At 39.6% G+C, this 21,021-nt stretch overlaps 1 protein-coding gene and 4 non-coding genes across 5 annotated transcripts in view; 1 reads left to right on the top strand and 4 right to left on the bottom strand.

Annotated features, from left to right (window-relative positions):
• Window positions 1-11,019, top strand: part of Smp_139810 (putative ubiquitin-protein ligase BRE1) — a gene marked incomplete at both ends in the record, with an annotated part of 102,191 nt that extends 91,172 nt beyond the window's left edge. The window contains 3 exons of the mRNA XM_018795245.1: window positions 2,075-2,278; window positions 5,535-5,896; window positions 10,896-11,019. Of these exons, the coding sequence (XP_018649577.1) occupies window positions 2,075-2,278; window positions 5,535-5,896; window positions 10,896-11,019 (690 nt within the window). The remainder of the gene's footprint in view (window positions 1-2,074; window positions 2,279-5,534; window positions 5,897-10,895) is intronic.
• Smp_tRNA_01316_Pseudo_CGA.1.1 lies at window positions 9,129-9,205 on the bottom strand. The gene has a single exon. It is a non-coding gene (tRNA).
• Window positions 11,020-16,525: 5,506 nt separating the features above from the next.
• Window positions 16,526-16,596, bottom strand: Smp_tRNA_01224_Pro_AGG.1.1. The gene has a single exon. It is a non-coding gene (tRNA).
• A 1,334-nt stretch (window positions 16,597-17,930) lies between these two features.
• Smp_tRNA_00821_Pro_AGG.1.1 lies at window positions 17,931-18,001 on the bottom strand. The gene has a single exon. It is a non-coding gene (tRNA).
• A 2,719-nt stretch (window positions 18,002-20,720) lies between these two features.
• Window positions 20,721-20,791, bottom strand: Smp_tRNA_01202_Pro_AGG.1.1. The gene has a single exon. It is a non-coding gene (tRNA).
• Window positions 20,792-21,021: the final 230 nt, after the last annotated feature.

The following is a 21,021-nucleotide window of genomic DNA, read 5'->3' as shown; positions in this document are numbered from 1 at the left end:
AACTGCCAAGTTTTGTTAGTTATAGTTATATGATATACCCTTGTGGAGTAGGGTAATTTGGTATTGGTTTTCAGAAGAACCAGACACCATCCAGACTTTCACGTGACAACCCAAACAGTACAGCTCAATCCTGTTCAACAGGATAACTAGATACCTCCCTCAGGCTTAACCAGAGCAGTAAAGCTCAATACCGCCCCACAACAGAATCAGACATTATATGGGCTTCAACGCTACAATCTGAACAGTACAGCTCAATCCTGTGGCACAACCATACAGGTACCAAGCACCCTGGTGAACCATTCGCGCCATTCATATACACAATCACATCACATGTTAAATTATTCCGATCAATGATCGCATAAATCAATTATGTACTGCATGGACAGGTCAAAGTTGACCTATTCCGCCTACACAACAGTCGAAATCATCAATGTTAGCAATGACGATATGCCTTATAATGCTCCAATGACAATAGCTCTTGAGAACATTGAAAAGCAACCGCCAGTATGAATGAAATCGGTTGGCAAGCAAACCAACTTTTCACATGAACAGTCAGCAAAACTTGCTAAAGTAATGCCGATCCATCCACAATGTCAATGGTGAACCTCCAGTCTCACATTGGACCTTCAGCTCTACATGGCTATATAGCTTATACTGCATGTGACGCAAAAGTATGGTAGTAAACGAGATAGCTCATCCTGAAGCGTTGGGGCATAAAGAACGCTTAAAACCCATTGTCCGATGTTGGAATACTAATACAAGACCATCAAGATCATTTTTATCGCAAATGAGAAATTTTCTTTTTTCCGACTTTCCAGACCCTGAGTTAAGGGTAGTATCCCTGCCAAGTTTTGTCATTATGATATTAATATTTAAGCGTTTAATATTCATAAATGTACACAACTCCTACACAATTGAGATGTAGATGGGGAATGTAATCAGATATATTAAATGACAAATCATTAGACCATTATTGGTAACCATAGAAACCCCTAAAAATTTCTTTGATAATCATAATAGAGATGGAAATCGTTAAGATTTCCTTAAGATGCTAGGGCTGCCATTGTGAAATAACAATATTCATTTGTTTGAACACATGAATATTGGTACAAAGGGGCGCCGAATATATATGAACCACACAGGTCACTTGATTTGTGTGTGGGCTATAATACTACCCGGGTGCCCAAACCGAAGTAGGTCGTTTCTTAGGAGGCCATACCCAGGGCCTTCGACCTGAAGGTCTGATCCACAAGGTAGTGGAGCAACTTCAGGAAATGCAGTCACATGGTAGCCGTCGACCAACAACTGGCTCATACGCCATCGGATTCCTTAAGGTCCCGGAGTTCATGTGCGTCATTGCTTTAGAATGAGGGTTTTCCCAACTCCCCTAGGTAAATCTACCAACCTGGTTGAAGTGCCGGACATTCGACAAAATATGGTCAAGTTATATAGACGTAGAGCAAGACTATCTGTAATGAACTGATTTACCCTCTTGCTTTTGTAGCTACAGTGATATTATAATAACGTTAATGTTGATTAAATTTGTAACATGCTGTCATAGACTTTGTTTCAACTGTCTACTGGTCTTTGATCTTCAATGATTTTCCAAACATGGCGCCCCCAAATGCCCTGGTACGTCCGAGAGTGAGGAGAGTCCTCTCTACCTCTCGAAATGCTCTCGCATGGCAACGCGTATACAGCCTCTGACAAGGAAGTCCTACTCTATTCATTCTCCTACCACGAGTGTTGGTTACAAATATGAGAGGACGAAAAGCAAATGTCTGGTGCTTTAATCGGGTTGGTGGATACAGAAAGTCCTCCTAGGGGAATTGGGAAACACTCATTCCAAACCAATGGTGCACATGGGCTCCAGAATGTTGAAGGAACAAATGGAGTATGAACCAATCGTTGGTAACCGGCTACCATGGGACTGCATCTCCTTACGATGCTCCACTGCCTTGTGGATCAGATCTTTAGGTTGAAGGCTCCGGGTGTGACCCTTTAAGACTATTTTCACTTCTATGCTTTGTTATCTTTTTAATCATATTATAACCAAATTTTTTGTTCATTTTAGACAATGCAAGAATCATCAACTCGTTTAGATAATGATCTAGAATTATATAAAGATCAAACAAAACGTTTAGAATTAGAATTAGAGCATAGAATGAATGAAATTGAAAAACAAAATACACGTTTAAAACGGGCATCAGAAAGAATGGAAAAAGCTAAACGTCTTGTTAAAAAAGATGAACAAGATAATATGGGACCAGATATTGAGGTGAGTATCTATGTGTGTTTATTCCTATTGTAATTTATGCATTACTTAATTACGTACTTAAGCCTGTTACTCCCAATGGAGCATAGGCCGCCGAACAGCATTCTCCAAGTCGCTCTATCCTCCGCCTTCCTTTCTAGTTCTATCTAGTTGTTGTTCATTCTTTTCATGTCTGTCTCCGTATCTCATCGTAATGTGTTCTTTGATCTTTCTCTTCTCCTTTGGCTTTCAGGATTCCAAGTGAGGGCTTGCCTTGTGATGCAGTAGGGTACTTTCCCTCAATGTGTGTTCCATCCACTTCCAGCCTTTTTTACCGATTTCTTCCTCCACTGGATGAAATCTGGTTTGTTCTCTCCCACAGTAACTTCTTGCTGATAGTGTCTGGCCATCGGATCCGAAGTATCTTGCGTAGGCAGCTGTTAATAAACACTTGTATCTTCTGGATGATGGTATTCGTAGTTCTCCACGTCTCCGCCCAATACAGTAGAACTGTCTTCACATTTGTATTGAAAATTGTGATCTTGATGTTGGTTGAAAATTGTTTTGAATTGCAGATGTTCTTCAGTTGTAAATATGCTGCTCTTGCTTTGCCGATCCTCACCCTCACATCTGCATCACATCCACCATGTTCATCAATGATGCTGCCCAGATATGTGTAGGTTTTCACATCCTCCAAAGCTTCCCCATCAAGTGTTATTCGATTGGTACATGTTGTATTGTATCGGAGAGTCTTGCTTTTCCCTTTGTTTATATTGAGACCTGCTGCTGCTAAGGCTGCTGCTACACCGGTCGTCTTCTCCTGCATTTGTTGTTGCGTGTGTGCTAGAAGAGCCAGAATATCTGCGAAGTCTAAATCGTCCAGCTGCATCCTACCTGTCCACTGTATCCCGTTCTTTCCTCCAGATGTTGACGTCTTCATGATGTAATTTATGCATAGTAATCATTTTTAGACAGTGTAGACTGATTTGATCGACTTAATCTCTGAATCCATCTACTATCCGATAAAAATTTCTAATGAAAATGATACTTCGATTCTGGACAACTAGTTTTAACAGTGAATTGTATTTAACCAATGAATACTGAATTTTCACTTTCCTACATGAATTAGATCAGCTGCTGCTGAACGTATAAATTAGTAATATGCCATAATTTAATACTCCACCTGTTGCCCATCTGAGGGGCTACTGTCGATCCCAAGCCCGGATAAAGGAGGAGGGTTGGGCATGAGGTTAGCGACCTCATCCCGTAGAAAACTAACTCGCTAAAAAAAACTCTAACCATAATTTAATCACTATACAATCATTCAGATCACTTCTATTCCATCTAACACAACATGATAAGAAAGTAATGGTTCTAAGCATAACTTTATTTTCGTTATTACTTTCTTTGTCTACAGTCATGAATTCACAATCAACATTTTCTTCATTATCAGTAAGTACTGATATTTGATTATAGATAGGGATGTATAATGTTAGCTAAGTCTGAACTCTGAAAGCCACCCATTCCGACCACAACACTGATGACTCTTGGACTGAGTTGTGTTGGTTAGTGCAGACTACTTGGTCAAGGTCCACAAGATTACCGTAACCAGTGGTTGGAAATAATGGGAAACATGGTTTAAAATTAGTTGAAATGGAGGAGATACATTAATGATTTGCATTCCATTAGATCTCAAATTTCTACATTATGTAGTACTTTTCTTTACAGATATTTATTTTTCTGTCCACGAATCATATTGTCGTTCGTTAATCTTTTTTACTACCACGGACAATTACTGCCTCTACCCTGTCATCTGTTTTAATAGTTTCATCTCATGTGATGTGAATGATTGAACTGATCCACATATACATACCATAATTTATGTTGTTCATGACTGACTGAATAGAAGCAATTATAAAATTTAATTGAGATTATATCTACATATGGTTTCCAGTCATTTGAATTTTTGTTGTTGTTGTAAACGTGCTACTTGCAATTTGTCAGTAGTTCAAAATTTTACTCCAAAATGTACTGAACTCCAATAAGTCTGCACAAGACAGTTGTATGTTGTTAACACTGTCTAATATCACATGCTAAAGTCACCAATCAAATTATCTAGAACTCAATACTTCTTCTATAACCTGGTGGCTCGTAAATGACGAATCATACACTTGACCAGCACCTCTTACTTTAATCCAACGCAGCTACGTTCTTGTCTGTCCGTTACTCTCAAGATTCCCTCTATCTCCCGCCTTGAGTCTGAAAGGTCAGAGGGATATTTCTACTATTATATTTTAGACAAACGTGGTTTATGTTAAAGAAATACCATACCTCATCATTATCATAAAATGAAAAATATCAATTATATATAAACGAGTCAAAAGTGTCTATGAACAAGACAAGCTGTAAAGGCGAGACTATAATTTATGAACGACCTTTGAAAGAAACTTAAGTGACCTTGAGAAATGTTAGCCAGTCAGTGAACAGTCAGCATAGAGTAAAAATTGATTATACAAAACCAAATAATCAAATTGGATACACTTCTTTTATATGGTCGAAAAACTTTTCAAGATTAGAAAGAGGTTCAAAGGTTTCAAAATCGTAATGCATAAGGTAGACGAACTCATCCATATGGCTCCATAATAGTTGGTCTCTGGAGCCAATGATAAGGTCACAAAAACCCTTTGTCTCGACCACATAGTTTCATTATTGTTTCTGTGTACTCCGGTTGTGTAAGTTTATCATTTTTATTATGGATATATCCCTACAATACTCATACCACTGAAGAGACGAAGCTTCAGTCACATCTGCGAATATTGCAGCCAATCTTACTGGTGCTTTTATTATACAGTTCGCAGCCATCATTATAATTCGCCTTAGTTTCAATCTCGATCGAGCGATAGAGGTTCTTATTCTAGCAAACGTCTTCCTTCAACATATATTACATCGAAGGACAACATCATGGTAGTCTGCAGAAGATCTAAAAGTCATTTAATTACCACAATCACAAATAAAGGAACTTCTTATTAGTCTCATTTGTTGTAGCCGCCTAATTGTCAAGTCTTCCCTAAAATCCTCTGTGAACCAATCGTACAAGAGCATCAGGTACTGAAATTGGTGCCGCAACCTTGAAATCCTTCAAAAGCTTCTGATTAGCTCGTCTCGCCGCTGTAAATAATGACTTGGCAACCTATTAGAGATATTAAGTCGTTGTATTCGATCAGACATAATGGAGTAAACAAGTATTGTGGTTTTCTTTATATGTTTATTTACTTTATAGGCTCGATTAACTAAAGAATTAGTGACATATGCAACTAATGAACTATTAAATCGTCTTAAAGGTGATATAACAATATATGAACAAGCTCGTGTAATGTTATCTACTTCTGGTATCCCAATAAATAGTCTAATTATTGGTGGAGCACAAAAACGACGTACTGGTACCTTAAGTTCATCAACAAAATCTTTCACAAGTAGTCATAGAACAACACCTACACCAATTGATTCTAATCTAACATCTCCGGATAGTTCAAAATGTTCATCAAAATTATGTTCACCACGAAATGATTCAATAGGTGATAGTGATGGTGGTAATGTACAGAATTCATCAAGAATCAGTGGAAGAAACTCGGTGAATGATATGTAAGTTAATTAGTTTAACTTTTTAGAATAGACATTTGAATGCTTTGTCAAACAGTTAGCTATAGTCAGTCAGTTAGTCAGTCAGCTACAACGTAGGAGCAGGAACATATATGCATCGGTCCAAGTTGTCATACCTCACTCGTTAGCACAACAAGATGAACACTGGATCCATAGAGATAGTTAATTTAGTGATGGTAATATATAAAAGAAAGACAGATATGAAGCAATTTTAATCTCAAGGTTTAAGGGAAGATAAAGAGCGTATACACCTATGCCATTATGATCGATTCTGAGTCATGTCACTTAGAGTCTCCAACCATTGGTTACGATAGTCACGCGGACCCCAACCAAGTAGTCTAGATCTACCAACATGACTCAGACTAGAAGTTAATGACTTCAAGCTCTGATACCACGTTTTGGTTTGGCCGCCCCTAACTCTTTTCCAACCATCCCCTACACTGGTCAACATTGCGCGTCGTGGTAATCGGTGTTCAGGCATACGTAACACGTGGCCCAACCATCTCAGTTGATGAAGATTCATGACCTCATCAACTGATTTACCATCATTCCCTAATACCCTGTGTTTAACCTCACCACAACGTAAGACCAGGCACATATATAGGTACCTCAAGAGGATACCATACCCCTAGACCGACGACAGCCTTGAATTTAAGTTAAGTTTTTTTATCTTCATGCTTTTTATATTTATCAATACATTTCAGTGGGTACCCATTATTCTTTAAACATTTTTTTTCTGACATTCATTACTTCCTCTTCTAATATATCAGTAGTACATAATGACCATAAGTAATAAGGATAGGGAAATATATAACACATACAACACCCGTCACACTATCTACATGTCTAACTAAACAAAATAACCATTCATTATCGTTTCCGCAAACACATCAGCCTTTAAGATAAATTCCATTCCATATATCTATCTTAGAAACTAAACATTGAACTGTTGTTACTTGATTTTTGTGTTAGCTGTGATTCTCCCCCGGGGGCCCAAACCGAAGAACGTGATTTTCTTAAAGGACTACACCCGGAGCCTTTGACCTAAAGGTCTGATCCATAAGGTAACGGAGCAATGTCAGGAGATAGAATCCCATGGTAGCTGGTGATTAACAATAGGTTTATAGGCCATTTGTGCTTTCAGGATACTGGAGCTCATGTACACCATTGGTTTGGAATCAGGGTTTTTCAACTCACCTAGGTGGACTCTCTGTGTCCACCAATCCGGTTAAAGCGTTGAACATTCACTTTTTGTTCTCTCAATTTCGTACACAACAGCAATGCTGTCAGAAGGCAACGAGTAAGACTTCTGTTCAGTGTTTGTATACGCGTGGCCATGTGAGGGCGTTTGGAAAGGCAGAACTAACTTTCCCCACCCTCTACCTTATGAGGGCATTTGGGGGCTGTTGATGGTTAGGAGTTAAGATTTAGATTTAGGTTTTTCATCACGAACTGACATCAAGATACTATTTAACCAAATGGATGGATGAATTTCAAGGCCAAAATCCGAGATCTGTCATCTTATACTTGATTGGTTCGTCCATAAATTATAATATCGCCACTTTTTGTTGTATGCATATTGTTAAGTCGGCTTGCAGTAAACTCTATCAGAGCCTCCAGAGGTTCATAAAGAGCCTCAATCAATCAGCGATTAATTAGAAGCTATGCTACTAAAGTAACGAGATCCTGATTGGCTGTTTAACACACTGCTACTATGGAAACTCAAGGTCTCTTAATTACTATAAAACCCCTGTATTTTCTGTACATAAATGAATCCTGTAGTAAAGCGCTTCCCCCATACTTTGTGCCTTTTCTCTGGTCTTCAAGTCAGTGTATAGTTCTAGCTCGGCGGTACGGAACTAGCTTAGGGAAGCAAATATAGCGCACAATCGGCCAGACGTAACACATATATAGATCATAGATGTTTAGTTTCTACTTTCTACATTGATCTTACTCTCATTGATCCTATTTTTTTTTACTTTTTATTTTGTTCTTAAGACGATTTACTACTATACAATCCAAAAAATTATTAAGGTAGAACCATTTATTGTTGTCACTGTTGCTGTTGTTGTTGTTGTTATCATCACTATGCAAAGAAGAAAGATGTATACTACTCATTTGCTTTCAATGTGATACAATGTTATGTATGCTAGTCGTGGCAATTCTGATTTGAATTTGGGTTATTTTGATTGTTAACAGATAAGGGTGGTTGAATTCATGAGTCAATCAAAGATAGACCATCATAGAAAATCTGGAATCATTGGATGGGCGTTTCATCCTAGTATGGAAGGGTACTATTGAAGAGTCCTATACTAGGACGAAATGGTCGTCCAGTGCTTCCAAGTTTTCCATAGTGTTCTATCTTGCATTGACTCATGAACTCAACTATTTTGACTGTGTTAAATTGGTCTTAGTGTTCTCTTAGTTGATGCGATATAATTTTGAATACCTCTGATGATGGAGTCAAAAGCAATGGATTTCACTCATCGACTACTCATTATGAAGGCTCATAATGAATATAGAACCGATAAGCTTACTATTAAGAAGTTAACCGGTAAAGTTTTGTATGGCAAACAATGTAATTAGTAATGCAGTTACTTTCTTTGCTTTGAAAGAGAGAGAAACCAATACGAGAAATTGTATAATGTTCAATAATGTTCATTAATGGATACTGAGTCACGTAAATAGTTTAGATGAGTTGAAATACTTTATAAGCAGAGATGAATGATGGCTAGCAGTGGAATCTAGAACAAGCGTTTCATCCTATTTAGGACTCGTTAGCTGGATGTACCTGCATCTCAGAGTTGATTTTCACTCTGAGACTCGAACCCAGGACCATTCGCTTCAAACGCCATCTCGTGATCCACTTAGTTACTGAGTCCTGACAACCACTATCTGGAGTTCCGAAGTGAACATCAACTCTTTTACCATTGTTTTTCAAGAGATATTGTTCGTTTTTATGAATCTTATTGTTTAGTTTCTTTGATTTGAGCATGTTTAGTATAAAATGTTGTGTTACTGTTATCTAATATAGATATTTTATTCAATTCATTAGTTTATCATAAATATCTATCAGTGTATGATTGTGAAGATTGTTAAGTTTTTGATTGAGATCATGAATCGATGAATGTTAGACCACTATTACAAGACTGGAAGCACTGGACATTCGTTTTGTCCTATTGTGGGACTCCTCGGCAGTGCGCATCCACGAACCCGCCTCGTGGGATTCGAACCCACGACCTATCAGTCTCGCGCTCGAACGCTTAACCTCTAGACCACTGAGCTGGGCGGCATCCAACAGTGTTAATATCTAACCTAAATTAATCCACGAAATATTGTATGTCATTAGCAATGACTAAGTTCGAGAGGTAATTCCAGAAAGATGTCGTGACTAACAAATTTCAATCGTGTCAGATGTCAGATAAATATCATCAATCCCAACAAATGATAGTTACTTAATATCTTGAATTAGTTGAAGTTAAACATTTATACAATTGTACAGTAACTCTTCAGTTTTAATGCCAGACTCTTGCAACTAGGATTGAAGATGGTAGGTTTAATTCATTATGGAGTCATGAATGCATACTGGAGAAGAGTTCCATATCAGGACGAAACAGCTCTTTAGCACCTCCTGTTTTCATTAATTATCAAACTAAGACCAATTATTAATTCAATCCTCAGGAGTATTACCGTTGGTATCAACCTTTGCAATGCTGAAGAGGTTACGATGGCTGAAACCCAATGGAACAACTCAGTTAACAGAAGCGATATATTTACATGTAGAATATTGTTAAGTGACTATTGTTTAAACCTATCAAAAGTCTATTTGAATATTAGACTCTTATTTAACTATGAACATATAATCAGATATTATTCTATTACTGATTACTATTTCCCCACCATGATAAAACTGAAAGGACTGGATGGCCGTTTCGTCCTAGTATGGGATTCTTCAGCAGTGCTCATCCATGATCCCGCACATGTCCGTCCAGTGATTCCAGTTTTCCATAGTGGTCTATTTTCAAATGACTTATGAATTTAACTATTAAAATACTAAAATCTCTACAAAACCCCCTTCTGACAAAAAATAATAGTTTTAGTCACTAAACAAATGTAAACGATTGTACTATTGTAGTGAACGACAACACAAGTGAGGACAATCGAATGTATTAGAACTATAGAACATCTTAGTCAAATCTAAGAACCATACACTAAACACTTCATTGCCAAAATGTCAATCAGTCGTTTCAGACTTCATTTTTCTTTTGTTTCCACAACAATCATTCTCTCTTCACGTTCTCTTTTGTTCAATTGTTTTTAATCTTCTAACATTAGAAGCCTTACTTTTAATTGTTCATACATAGCCTCCTAATGCCCTAGTACGGCCGAGAGTGGGGAGAGTCCGCTCTTTCTCTCTCGAAATACTTTCACATGACCACGCGTATATAACCTCTGCCACACAAGTCCTACACACTACCTTCTCGTGGTGTTACTGTTGTTCACGAAATTGAGAAAACGAAAAGCGAATGCCCGGTGCTCTAACCAAGTTGGTGGACACGGAAAGTCCATATAGGGGAGTTGGAAAATCCTGATTCCAAACCAATGGTGCACATGACCTCCAGTATCCTGAGGGAACAAATGACGTATGAACCAATCGTCAGTCGCCGGCTACCATGGGACTGCATTTCCTCACAATGTTCCACTGCCTTGTGGATTAGATCATTAGGTCAAAGTCTTCGAGTGTGGCTCCTTAAGAAAACTACCTGCTTCGGTTTGGGCACCTGGGAAGTACCATAGCCCTCACACAATTGTGCAGGGCATGTATATCTGGTGCCCCTTTGTACCAATATATATGTGTTGAAATAAATAAATAAACACCTTGATACATACTACTTATATCTATCAATAAACAGTAGTATATTACCATAATAAATCATATTTCATTAAATATTTAAAATTTTTTCTATTTCTTTCTTTTTAGACCAATTAGTACTACTTCAATTGATTTATTACAACAAACTCAATTACCTAATACATCAATAACAAAATCATCTAAACAATCTAATGATCAAATAACCAAAACTAAATTATTATCGGATAAGTAAGATATGATTGTTGTTAATAGAATAATACACTTGGATTAAATGTTTATTATTATCATTATCATTATTAGTAGTATTAGTAGTGGTTATAGTAGTAGGATTAGTAGTAGTAGTGGTAGTAGTAGTAGTAGCGGTAGTAGTAATAGTAGTAGTAGTAGTAGTGGTAGTAGTAGTAGTAGTGGTGGTGGTAGTAGTGTGGTGTGGTTTACTTATATCCATATAAGTAGTATATGGTGTGGGTCAGACATAGAATGTATTTTGGCAGAAGACCGATGACGAAAGAACTGAAATGAAGCGCAATCGTTTGGAAAATGCATGAGCAATGGAATTGGAGAAGAAACAGTAAAGATTGAAACAATTGACTGTTAATTTGCAAATTAACTGTTCATTGTTTGGTTATCAGAATTTACTGAGATAGTCTGTAATGTTTGTTTAAATACATTCGATTGTCCCCAACCAGTGTTCTGTTCACTACAGTAGTAGTATTAGTAGTAGTGGTAGTAGTAGTGGTAGTAGTAATAGTATTAGTATTAGTATCTATACTTTTAACAGTATATCAACAACTAACACGATAGACAATCGAAAATCTAAGAAGATTATTTATCATTGTAAGCAAAGATGCATAGTGGCTAGCAGTGGAATCCAGGTTATATTGAGGCAATACACACAGTATGCATATATGGCCAATAAGAGACTGGCCAGTTGCAGTCCTAAACATCAATGAGAAGATTCAAATAAAACCATACCAAGTGAATTTAAACTTCACCCCATTACACAAGAAAGTGGCTATCAGGACTCAGTAGATAAGTGGATAAAGCACACTGGGCACTGGGTTCGAGTCCCAGAGTGAACATTAACTCTGGGATGTAGGTACATCCAGCTGACCAGTCCCAAATAGGATGAAACGCTTGTCCTGGATTCCACTGCTAGTCACTATTCATCTTTGCTTATAATGCTTGTGAATTAAGACTATATCGAGGCAATACGGACAGTATGCATATATGACTGATCAATTGTAGTCCTAAACATCAATGGGAAGATTCAAACAAACAATACTAAATGAATTTCAGCGTTATGTATCAGTTTAAGTCGTTATATCTAGTATGGATACATTGGATAGATGAAAATATGTTGGATTAGAAATATAGGGGGAAAAAACAAAAAAGTTATCAATGTGAAATAGTCAATAGTGAGTAATTTCATAAACTGTTGCCCATGTCTTTATTTAGATGCTTTCAGCCCTTTAATTACCCACTTCTATATGAGCAAGCAACTGATTATTGGATATATGGATGTCATAAATGCGTAATATGTCATTCAAACAAGTAAACAGATGAAAATGATTATGTAATTACTTACTGACGCCTGTTACTCCCAATGGAGCATAAGCCACCGATCAATATTCACCAACGCACTCTGTCCTGGGCCGTAATTTCTAGTTCTATTCAGTTGTTGTTCATTCTTCTCATGTTTGTCTCCATTTCTCGGCGTAATGTGTTCTTTGATCTTCCTCTTCTCGTTTGGCCTTCAGGATTCCAAATGAGGACTTGCCTGGTGACGCAGTTGAGTGATTTCCTCAATGTGTGTCTTATTCACTTCAAGCGCTTCTTCCTGATTTCTTCGTCCATTGGAATTTGGTTTGTTCTCTCCAAAAGTAGGATGTTGCTGATGGTGTCTGGCCAACGGATCCGAAGTATTTTGCGTAGACAACTGTTAATAAACACTTGTATCTTCTGGATGATGGTATTCGTAGTTCTCCACGTCTCCGCCCCATACAGTAGAACTATCTTGACATTTGTATTGAAAATTCTGATCTTGGTGTTGGTTGACAATTGTTTTGAATTGAGACCTACTGCTGCATGATCTCAATAATCACCTTATCGAATTTACCTAAAAACCCTACTCCTAAGCATAGGATCACTGTCTTGCCGGTATCAACATATGCAATTAATGCTTAGAAGATATGTATGATGAATAATTTGTAATCTATACAAATATTTTCCATTTTTATAGGTAATATCACCACTTCGAATCTATACAGAGAGTAGACTGACGTACGACATACTTGTCTTCTGTCTGAAACATTGACTATAGTTCACAGAAAGATGTAGTTCTCAAATACTATCACTTACTTACTTATTTACTTACTTAAACTTGTTACCCCTCGTGAAGGAACATAGGCCACCAACCAACATTCTCCGTCCAACTCTGTCTTCGACAATCCTTTCCACTTCATTCCAATTGCTATTCATTCTTTTCATGTCTGCTTACAACTTCCGATGTAGTGTGTTATTTGGTCTTCCACATTTCCGTTTACCTTTTAGATTCTGAGTTAGCATTTGTCTCGTGATGCAGTTTGATGATTTCCTTAATGTGTGTCCTATGCACTTCTAGTATCTTTCCCGAATTTACTTTTCAGATGGAGGCGGGTTTGTCCTCTCCCACAAAAGGCTGTTGCTGATGGCATCCGGCCAGTGAATGTTGAGTCTTTTGTATAGACAACTATTTATAAATACTTGTACTTTCTTGATGATGATTGTGGTTGTTCTCCACGTTTCAGCTTCGTACAGTAGGACTGTATTGACATTCGTATTGAAGATTCTTACTTTGAAATTAGTTGACAGTTGTTTTCAATCCTATATATTCTTCAATTGTAGGGATACTGTCTTTGCTTTGCTATTCCTTGCCTTTACATCTACATCAGATTCTCCTTGTTCATCAATAATGTTTCCCAGGTACGTGAATGTTACTACCTCTTCCAGAGTTTCACCATCAAGTGTGACTGGATTGGTATTCTTCGTGTTGTGATTGAGAATCTTGCTTTTTTTCTTTGTATGTTCCCTTCAATTCAGTATTCTACTAGCAAACATTCATATTTTCAATCAGTGTTATATACTACTTATATTCGTCAGAATGAGTAGCATATACCATAGTAGTTATTTAATGAATTATTCATTTTTTTTTACATTATTATTATATTTTATCAACCAATTTCTAAATAAACATATCTATGATTACATTTTTAGAAATAAGCAGCAATGAGAAGTCAATGAAGCCTTCGTATATACTGAATCAAGGCCGAGTTCTACTTCATTGCATAGATACGTTCACAAGCAGAAAGATCGATTGCATAATATTAATAATGATGTAAAATAAATGCTTACAAAATAAAGAATATATTGATTCACTTGATGTTATTATAGTGAAGGTGGTACTTCAGTGTTCCAAGTATTGAAAAGTCTTGTGCTCGACCGCGAATCGAGCGCGGAACCACTCGCGTGGGAACCGACTACGTGGAATATATTTACGGACAAAGCATACAGAAAGTGCGATGTTCAACGCCACCAATCGGTGCTTCACTCACATCCCGTAACACTCACCTTCCTTCTTCCAGTACTGACTTCCTCACATTTCTGTCAGTGTTGCTAACCTCTCGGAACACCGATTCCCCTCATCATTTCTCGTGCTTCACTCAAACCTCTCCCATCCTATCCACCACTAGTCACATGTGCAAACACACACACACACACACATACACACTCATTCTCTCATTCTCGCACTCCACAACTATTCACTCTGCATTGCTACCACTCGACTTGACTTGTTATTCTCAGACCAGCGATTTCGTGTCAACCATAACCAACACAACACAACACAACACAACACAACACAACTCTTCTCTACCAGTCTTACCACCGACAATACTGATCATACAATAAGTGCACATAGCATCAACACCAACATTCAAGATCGCAATCAATATTGGTGACCATGAGATTAGTGACAATGAGCATGATAATGATCGTCAGTGTCAAGGTGGTCGTCATCATCGTCATCATCATCTTCATCAATTACACTGTGATTAGAATAACCGGACTGATAGTGCTTAATAATGATAATGATGATATTATTATGAGAATGACGGAACTGTGTGATAGTGTTGGTGATTTGGTCAACTTGAATGGGGGTGTATACACGTGTGAGTGGGTGAGCGCGCGCACGCGCACGCGCACACAAACTCGCGCGTTCTGAGATAGTTGACGAGATATAATTCGAGCGCTGTTGATGTGATTGTTGTGTCTTGGGTGTTGGATGTGTTGGAAAGTTTTGGGCTCGTCCGGGATTCGAACCCGGGACCACTCGCACCCTAAGCGAGTATCATACCCCTAGACCAACGAGCCGTGCATCCGCAACAACATGCATTATCCACAACCCAATCACACACACCGTTTTCCCACACTTAGTCAACAACAACAACAACAACAACAACATACACTCTCACTACCACATATATCAATCACACACACCAAATTTACTACTTCACCAACATCCAATACACATTAAATATATCAATCAATCAATCAATCAATCAACCAGTCACACACGTCACACCCAACCACTAATCCTCTATCTTCACATTTACAGATAGCCAGCTTGCCAGCCTCACACCCACTCAACACATACATCCAACCAGTCACGTCCAATCCGACCCACACCGACTATCTGTGCAGTGAGTGAGAGAACGTGCTACAGTTGACTATTACTACATGTCGATGGTTTCCAGTGTTAACTATCACCTCCCTTACACAATGGTTCCATTCAGTGTGTACATACAAATCTACTGGATCGATGTGCTCGAATGACTCAGTGATCAGTGATCAGTAGGTGACAGTGGCAAACGTGGCAACCGTCAATGTGGAATATATTTACGGACAAAGCATACAGAAAGTGCGATGTTCAACGCCACCAATCGGTGCTTCACTCACATCCCGTAACACTCACCTTCCTTCTTCCAGTACTGACTTCCTCACATTTCTGTCAGTGTTGCTAACCTCTCGGAACACCGATTCCCCTCATCATTTCTCGTGCTTCACTCAAACCTCTCCCATCCTATCCACCACTAGTCACATGTGCGAACACACACACACACACATACACACTCATTCTCTCATTCTCGCACTCCACAACTATTCACTCTGCATTGCTACCACTCGACTTGACTTGTTATTCTCAGACCAGCGATTTCGTGTCAACCATAACCAACACAACACAACACAACACAACACAACACAACTCTTCTCTACCAGTCTTACCACCGACAATACTGATCATACAATAAGTGCACATAGCATCAACACCAACATTCAAGATCGCAATCAATATTGGTGACCATGAGATTAGTGACAATGAGCATGATAATGATCGTCAGTGTCAAGGTGGTCGTCATCATCGTCATCATCATCTTCATCAATTACACTGTGATTAGAATAACCGGACTGATAGTGCTTAATAATGATAATGATGATATTATTATGAGAATGACGGAACTGTGTGATAGTGTTGGTGATTTGGTCAACTTGAATGGGGGTGTATACACGTGTGAGTGGGTGAGCGCGCGCACGCGCACGCGCACACAAACTCGCGCGTTCTGAGATAGTTGACGAGATATAATTCGAGCGCTGTTGATGTGATTGTTGTGTCTTGGGTGTTGGATGTGTTGAAGAGTTTTGGGCTCGTCCGGGATTCGAACCCGGGACCACTCGCACCCTAAGCGAGTATCATACCCCTAGACCAACGAGCCGTGCATCCGCAACAACATGCATTATCCACAACCCAATCACACACACCGTTTTCCCACACTTAGTCAACAACAACAACATACACTCTCACTACCACATATATCAATCACACACACCAAATTTACTACTTCACCAACATCCAATACACATTAAATATATCAATCAATCAATCAATCAATCAACCAGTCACACACGTCACACCCAACCACTAATCCTCTATCTTCACATTTACAGATAGCCAGCTTGCCAGCCTCACACCCACTCAACACATACATCCAACCAGTCACGTCCAATCCGACCCACACCGACTATCTGTGCAGTGAGTGAGAGAACGTGCTACAGTTGACTATTACTACATGTCGATGGTTTCCAGTGTTAACTATCACCTCCCTTACACAATGGTTCCATTCAGTGTGTACATACAAATCTACTGGATCGATGTGCTCGAATGACTCAGTGATCAGTGATCAGTAGGTGACAGTGGCAAACGTGGCAACCGTCAATGTGGAATATATTTACGGACAAAGCATACAGAAAGTGCGATGTTCAACGCCACCAATCGGTGCTTCACTCACATCCCGTAACACTCACCTTCCTTCTTCCAGTACTGACTTCCTCACATTTCTGTCAGTGTTGCTAACCTCTCGGAACACCGATTCCCCTCATCATTTCTCGTGCTTCACTCAAACCTCTCCCATCCTATCCACCACTAGTCACATGTGCAAACACACACACACACACACATACACACTCATTCTCTCATTCTCGCACTCCACAACTATTCACTCTGCATTGCTACCACTCGACTTGACTTGTTATTCTCAGACCAGCGATTTCGTGTCAACCATAACCAACACAACACAACACAACACAACACAACACAACTCAACACAACACAACTCTTCTCTACCAGTCTTACCACCGACAATACTGATCATACAATAAGTGCACATAGCATCAACACCAACATTCAAGATCGCAATCAATATTGGTGACCATGAGATTAGTGACAATGAGCATGATAATGATCGTCAGTGTCAAGGTGGTCGTCATCATCGTCATCATCATCTTCATCAATTACACTGTGATTAGAATAACCGGACTGATAGTGCTTAATAATGATAATGATGATATTATTATGAGAATGACGGAACTGTGTGATAGTGTTGGTGATTTGGTCAACTTGAATGGGGGTGTATACACGTGTGAGTGGGTGAGCGCGCGCACGCGCACGCGCACACAAACTCGCGCGTTCTGAGATAGTTGACGAGATATAATTCGAGCGCTGTTGATGTGATTGTTGTGTCTTGGGTGTTGGATGTGTTGAAAAGTTTTGGGCTCGTCCGGGATTCGAACCCGGGACCACCCGCACCCTAAGCGAGTATCATACCCCTAGACCAACGAGCCGTGCATCCGCAACAACATGCATTATCCACAACCCAATCACACACACCGTTTTCCCACACTTAGTCAACAACAACAACAACAACAACAACATACACTCTCACTACCACATATATCAATCACACACACCAAATTTACTACTTCACCAACATCCAATACACATTAAATATATCAATCAATCAATCAATCAACCAGTCACACACGTCACACCCAACCACTAATCCTCTATCTTCACATTTACAGATAGCCAGCTTGCCAGCCTCACACCCACTCAACACATACATCCAACCAGTCACGTCCAATCCGACCCACACCGACTATCTGTGCAGTGAGTGAGAGAACGTGCTACAGTTGACTATTACTACATGTCGATGGTTTCCAGTGTTAACTATCACCTCCCTTACACAATGGTTCCATTCAGTGTATACATACAAATCTACTGGATCGATGTGCTCGAATGACTCAGTGATCAGTGATCAGTAGGTGACAGTGGCAAACGTGGCAACCGTCAATGTGGAATATATTTACGGACAAAGCATACAGAAAGTGCGATGTTCAACGCCACCAATCGGTGCTTCACTCACATCCCGTAACACTCACCTTCCTTCTTCCAGTACTGACTTCCTCACATTTCTGTCAGTGTTGCTAACCTCTCGGAACACCGATTCCCCTCATCATTTCTCGTGCTTCACTCAAACCTCTCCCATCCTATCCACCACTAGTCACATGTGCAAACACACACACACACATACACACTCATTCTCTCATTCTCGCACTCCACAACTATTCACTCTGCATTGCTACCACTCGACTTGACTTGTTATTCTCAGACCAGCGATTTCGTGTCAACCATAACCAACACAACACAACACAACACAACACAACACAACACAACTCTTCTCTACCAGTCTTACCACCGACAATACTGATCATACAATAAGTGCACATAGCATCAACACCAACATTCAAGATCGCAATCAATATTGGTGACCATGAGATTAGTGACAATGAGCATGATAATGATCGTCAGTGTCAAGGTGGTCGTCATCATCGTCATCATCATCTTCATCAATTACACTGTGATTAGAATAACCGGACTGATAGTGCTTAATAATGACAATGATGATATTATTATGAGAATGACGGAACTGTGTGATAGTGTTGGTGATTTGGTCAACTTGAATGGGGGTGTATACACGTGTGAGTGGGTGAGCGCGCGCACGCGCACGCGCACACAAACTCGCGCGTTCTGAGATAGTTGACGAGATATAATTCGAGCGCTGTTGATGTGATTGTTGTGTCTTGGGTGTTGGATGTGTTGAAGAGTTTTGGGCTCGTCCGGGATTCGAACCCGGGACCACTCGCACCCTAAGCGAGTATCATACCCCTAGACCAACGAGCCGTGCATCCGCAACAACATGCATTATCCACAACCCAATCACACACACCGTTTTCCCACACTTAGTCAACAACAACAACATACACTCTCACTACCACATATATCAATCACACACACCAAATTTACTACTTCACCAACATCCAATACACATTAAATATATCAATCAATCAATCAATCAATCAACCAGTCACACACGTCACACCCAACCACTAATCCTCTATCTTCACATTTACAGATAGCCAGCTTGCCAGCCTCACACCCACTCAACACATACATCCAACCAGTCACGTCCAATCCGACCCACACCGACTATCTGTGCAGTGAGTGAGAGAACGTGCTACAGTTGACTATTACTACATGTCGATGGTTTCCAGTGTTAACTATCACCTCCCTTACACAATGGTTCCATTCAGTGTGTACATACAAATCTACTGGATCGATGTGCTCGAATGACTCAGTGATCAGTGATCAGTAGGTGACAGTGGCAAACGTGGCAACCGTCAATGTGGAATATATTTACGGACAAAGCATACAGAAAGTGCGATGTTCAACGCCACCAATCGGTGCTTCACTCACATCCCGTAACACTCACCTTCCTTCTTCCAGTACTGACTTCCTCACATTTCTGTCAGTGTTGCTAACCTCTCGGAACACCGATTCCCCTCATCATTTCTCGTGCTTCACTCAAACCTCTCCCATCCTATCCACCACTAGTCACATGTGCAAACACACACACACACACACATACACACTCATTCTCTCATTCTCGCACTCCACAACTATTCACTCTGCATTGCTACCACTCGACTTGACTTGTTATTCTCAGACCAGCGATTTCGTGTCAACCATAACCAACACAACACAACACAACACAACACAACACAACTCTTCTCTACCAGTCTTACCACCGACAATACTGATCATACAATAAGTGCACATAGCATCAACACCAACATTCAAGATCGCAATCAATATTGGTGACCATGAGATTAGTGACAATGAGCATGATAATGATCGTCAGTGTCAAGGTGGTCGTCATCATCGTCATCATCATCTTCATCAATTACACTGTGATTAGAATAACCGGACTGATAGTGCTTAATAATGATAATGATGATATTATTATGAGAATGACGGAACTGTGTGATAGTGTTGGTGATTTGGTCAACTTGAATGGGGGTGTATACACGTGTGAGTGGGTGAGCGCGCGCACGCGCACGCGCACACAAACTCGCGCGTTCTGAGATAGTTGACGAGATATAATTCGAGCGCTGTTGATGTGATTGTTGTGTCTTGGGTGTTGGATGTGTTGAAGAGTTTTGGGCTCGTCCGGGATTCGAACCCGGGACCACTCGCACCCTAAGCGAGTATCATACCCCTAGACCAACGAGCCGTGCATCCGCAACAACATGCATTATCCACAACCCAATCACACACACCGTTTTCCCACACTTAGTCAACAACAACAACAACAACAACAACATACACTCTCACTACCACATATATCAATCACACACACCAAATTTACTACTTCACCAACATCCAATACACATTAAATATATCAATCAATCAATCAATCAATCAACCAGTCACACACGTCACACCCAACCACTAATCCTCTAT

This window comes from Schistosoma mansoni, chromosome 2 (assembly GCF_000237925.1).
Source record: "Schistosoma mansoni strain Puerto Rico chromosome 2, complete genome".
In the NCBI taxonomy this organism is placed as follows: Eukaryota; Metazoa; Platyhelminthes; class Trematoda; order Strigeidida; family Schistosomatidae; genus Schistosoma; species Schistosoma mansoni.
Note: the sequence above shows the minus strand (reverse complement) of the source record. Positions and strands in the feature narration are given on the sequence as shown.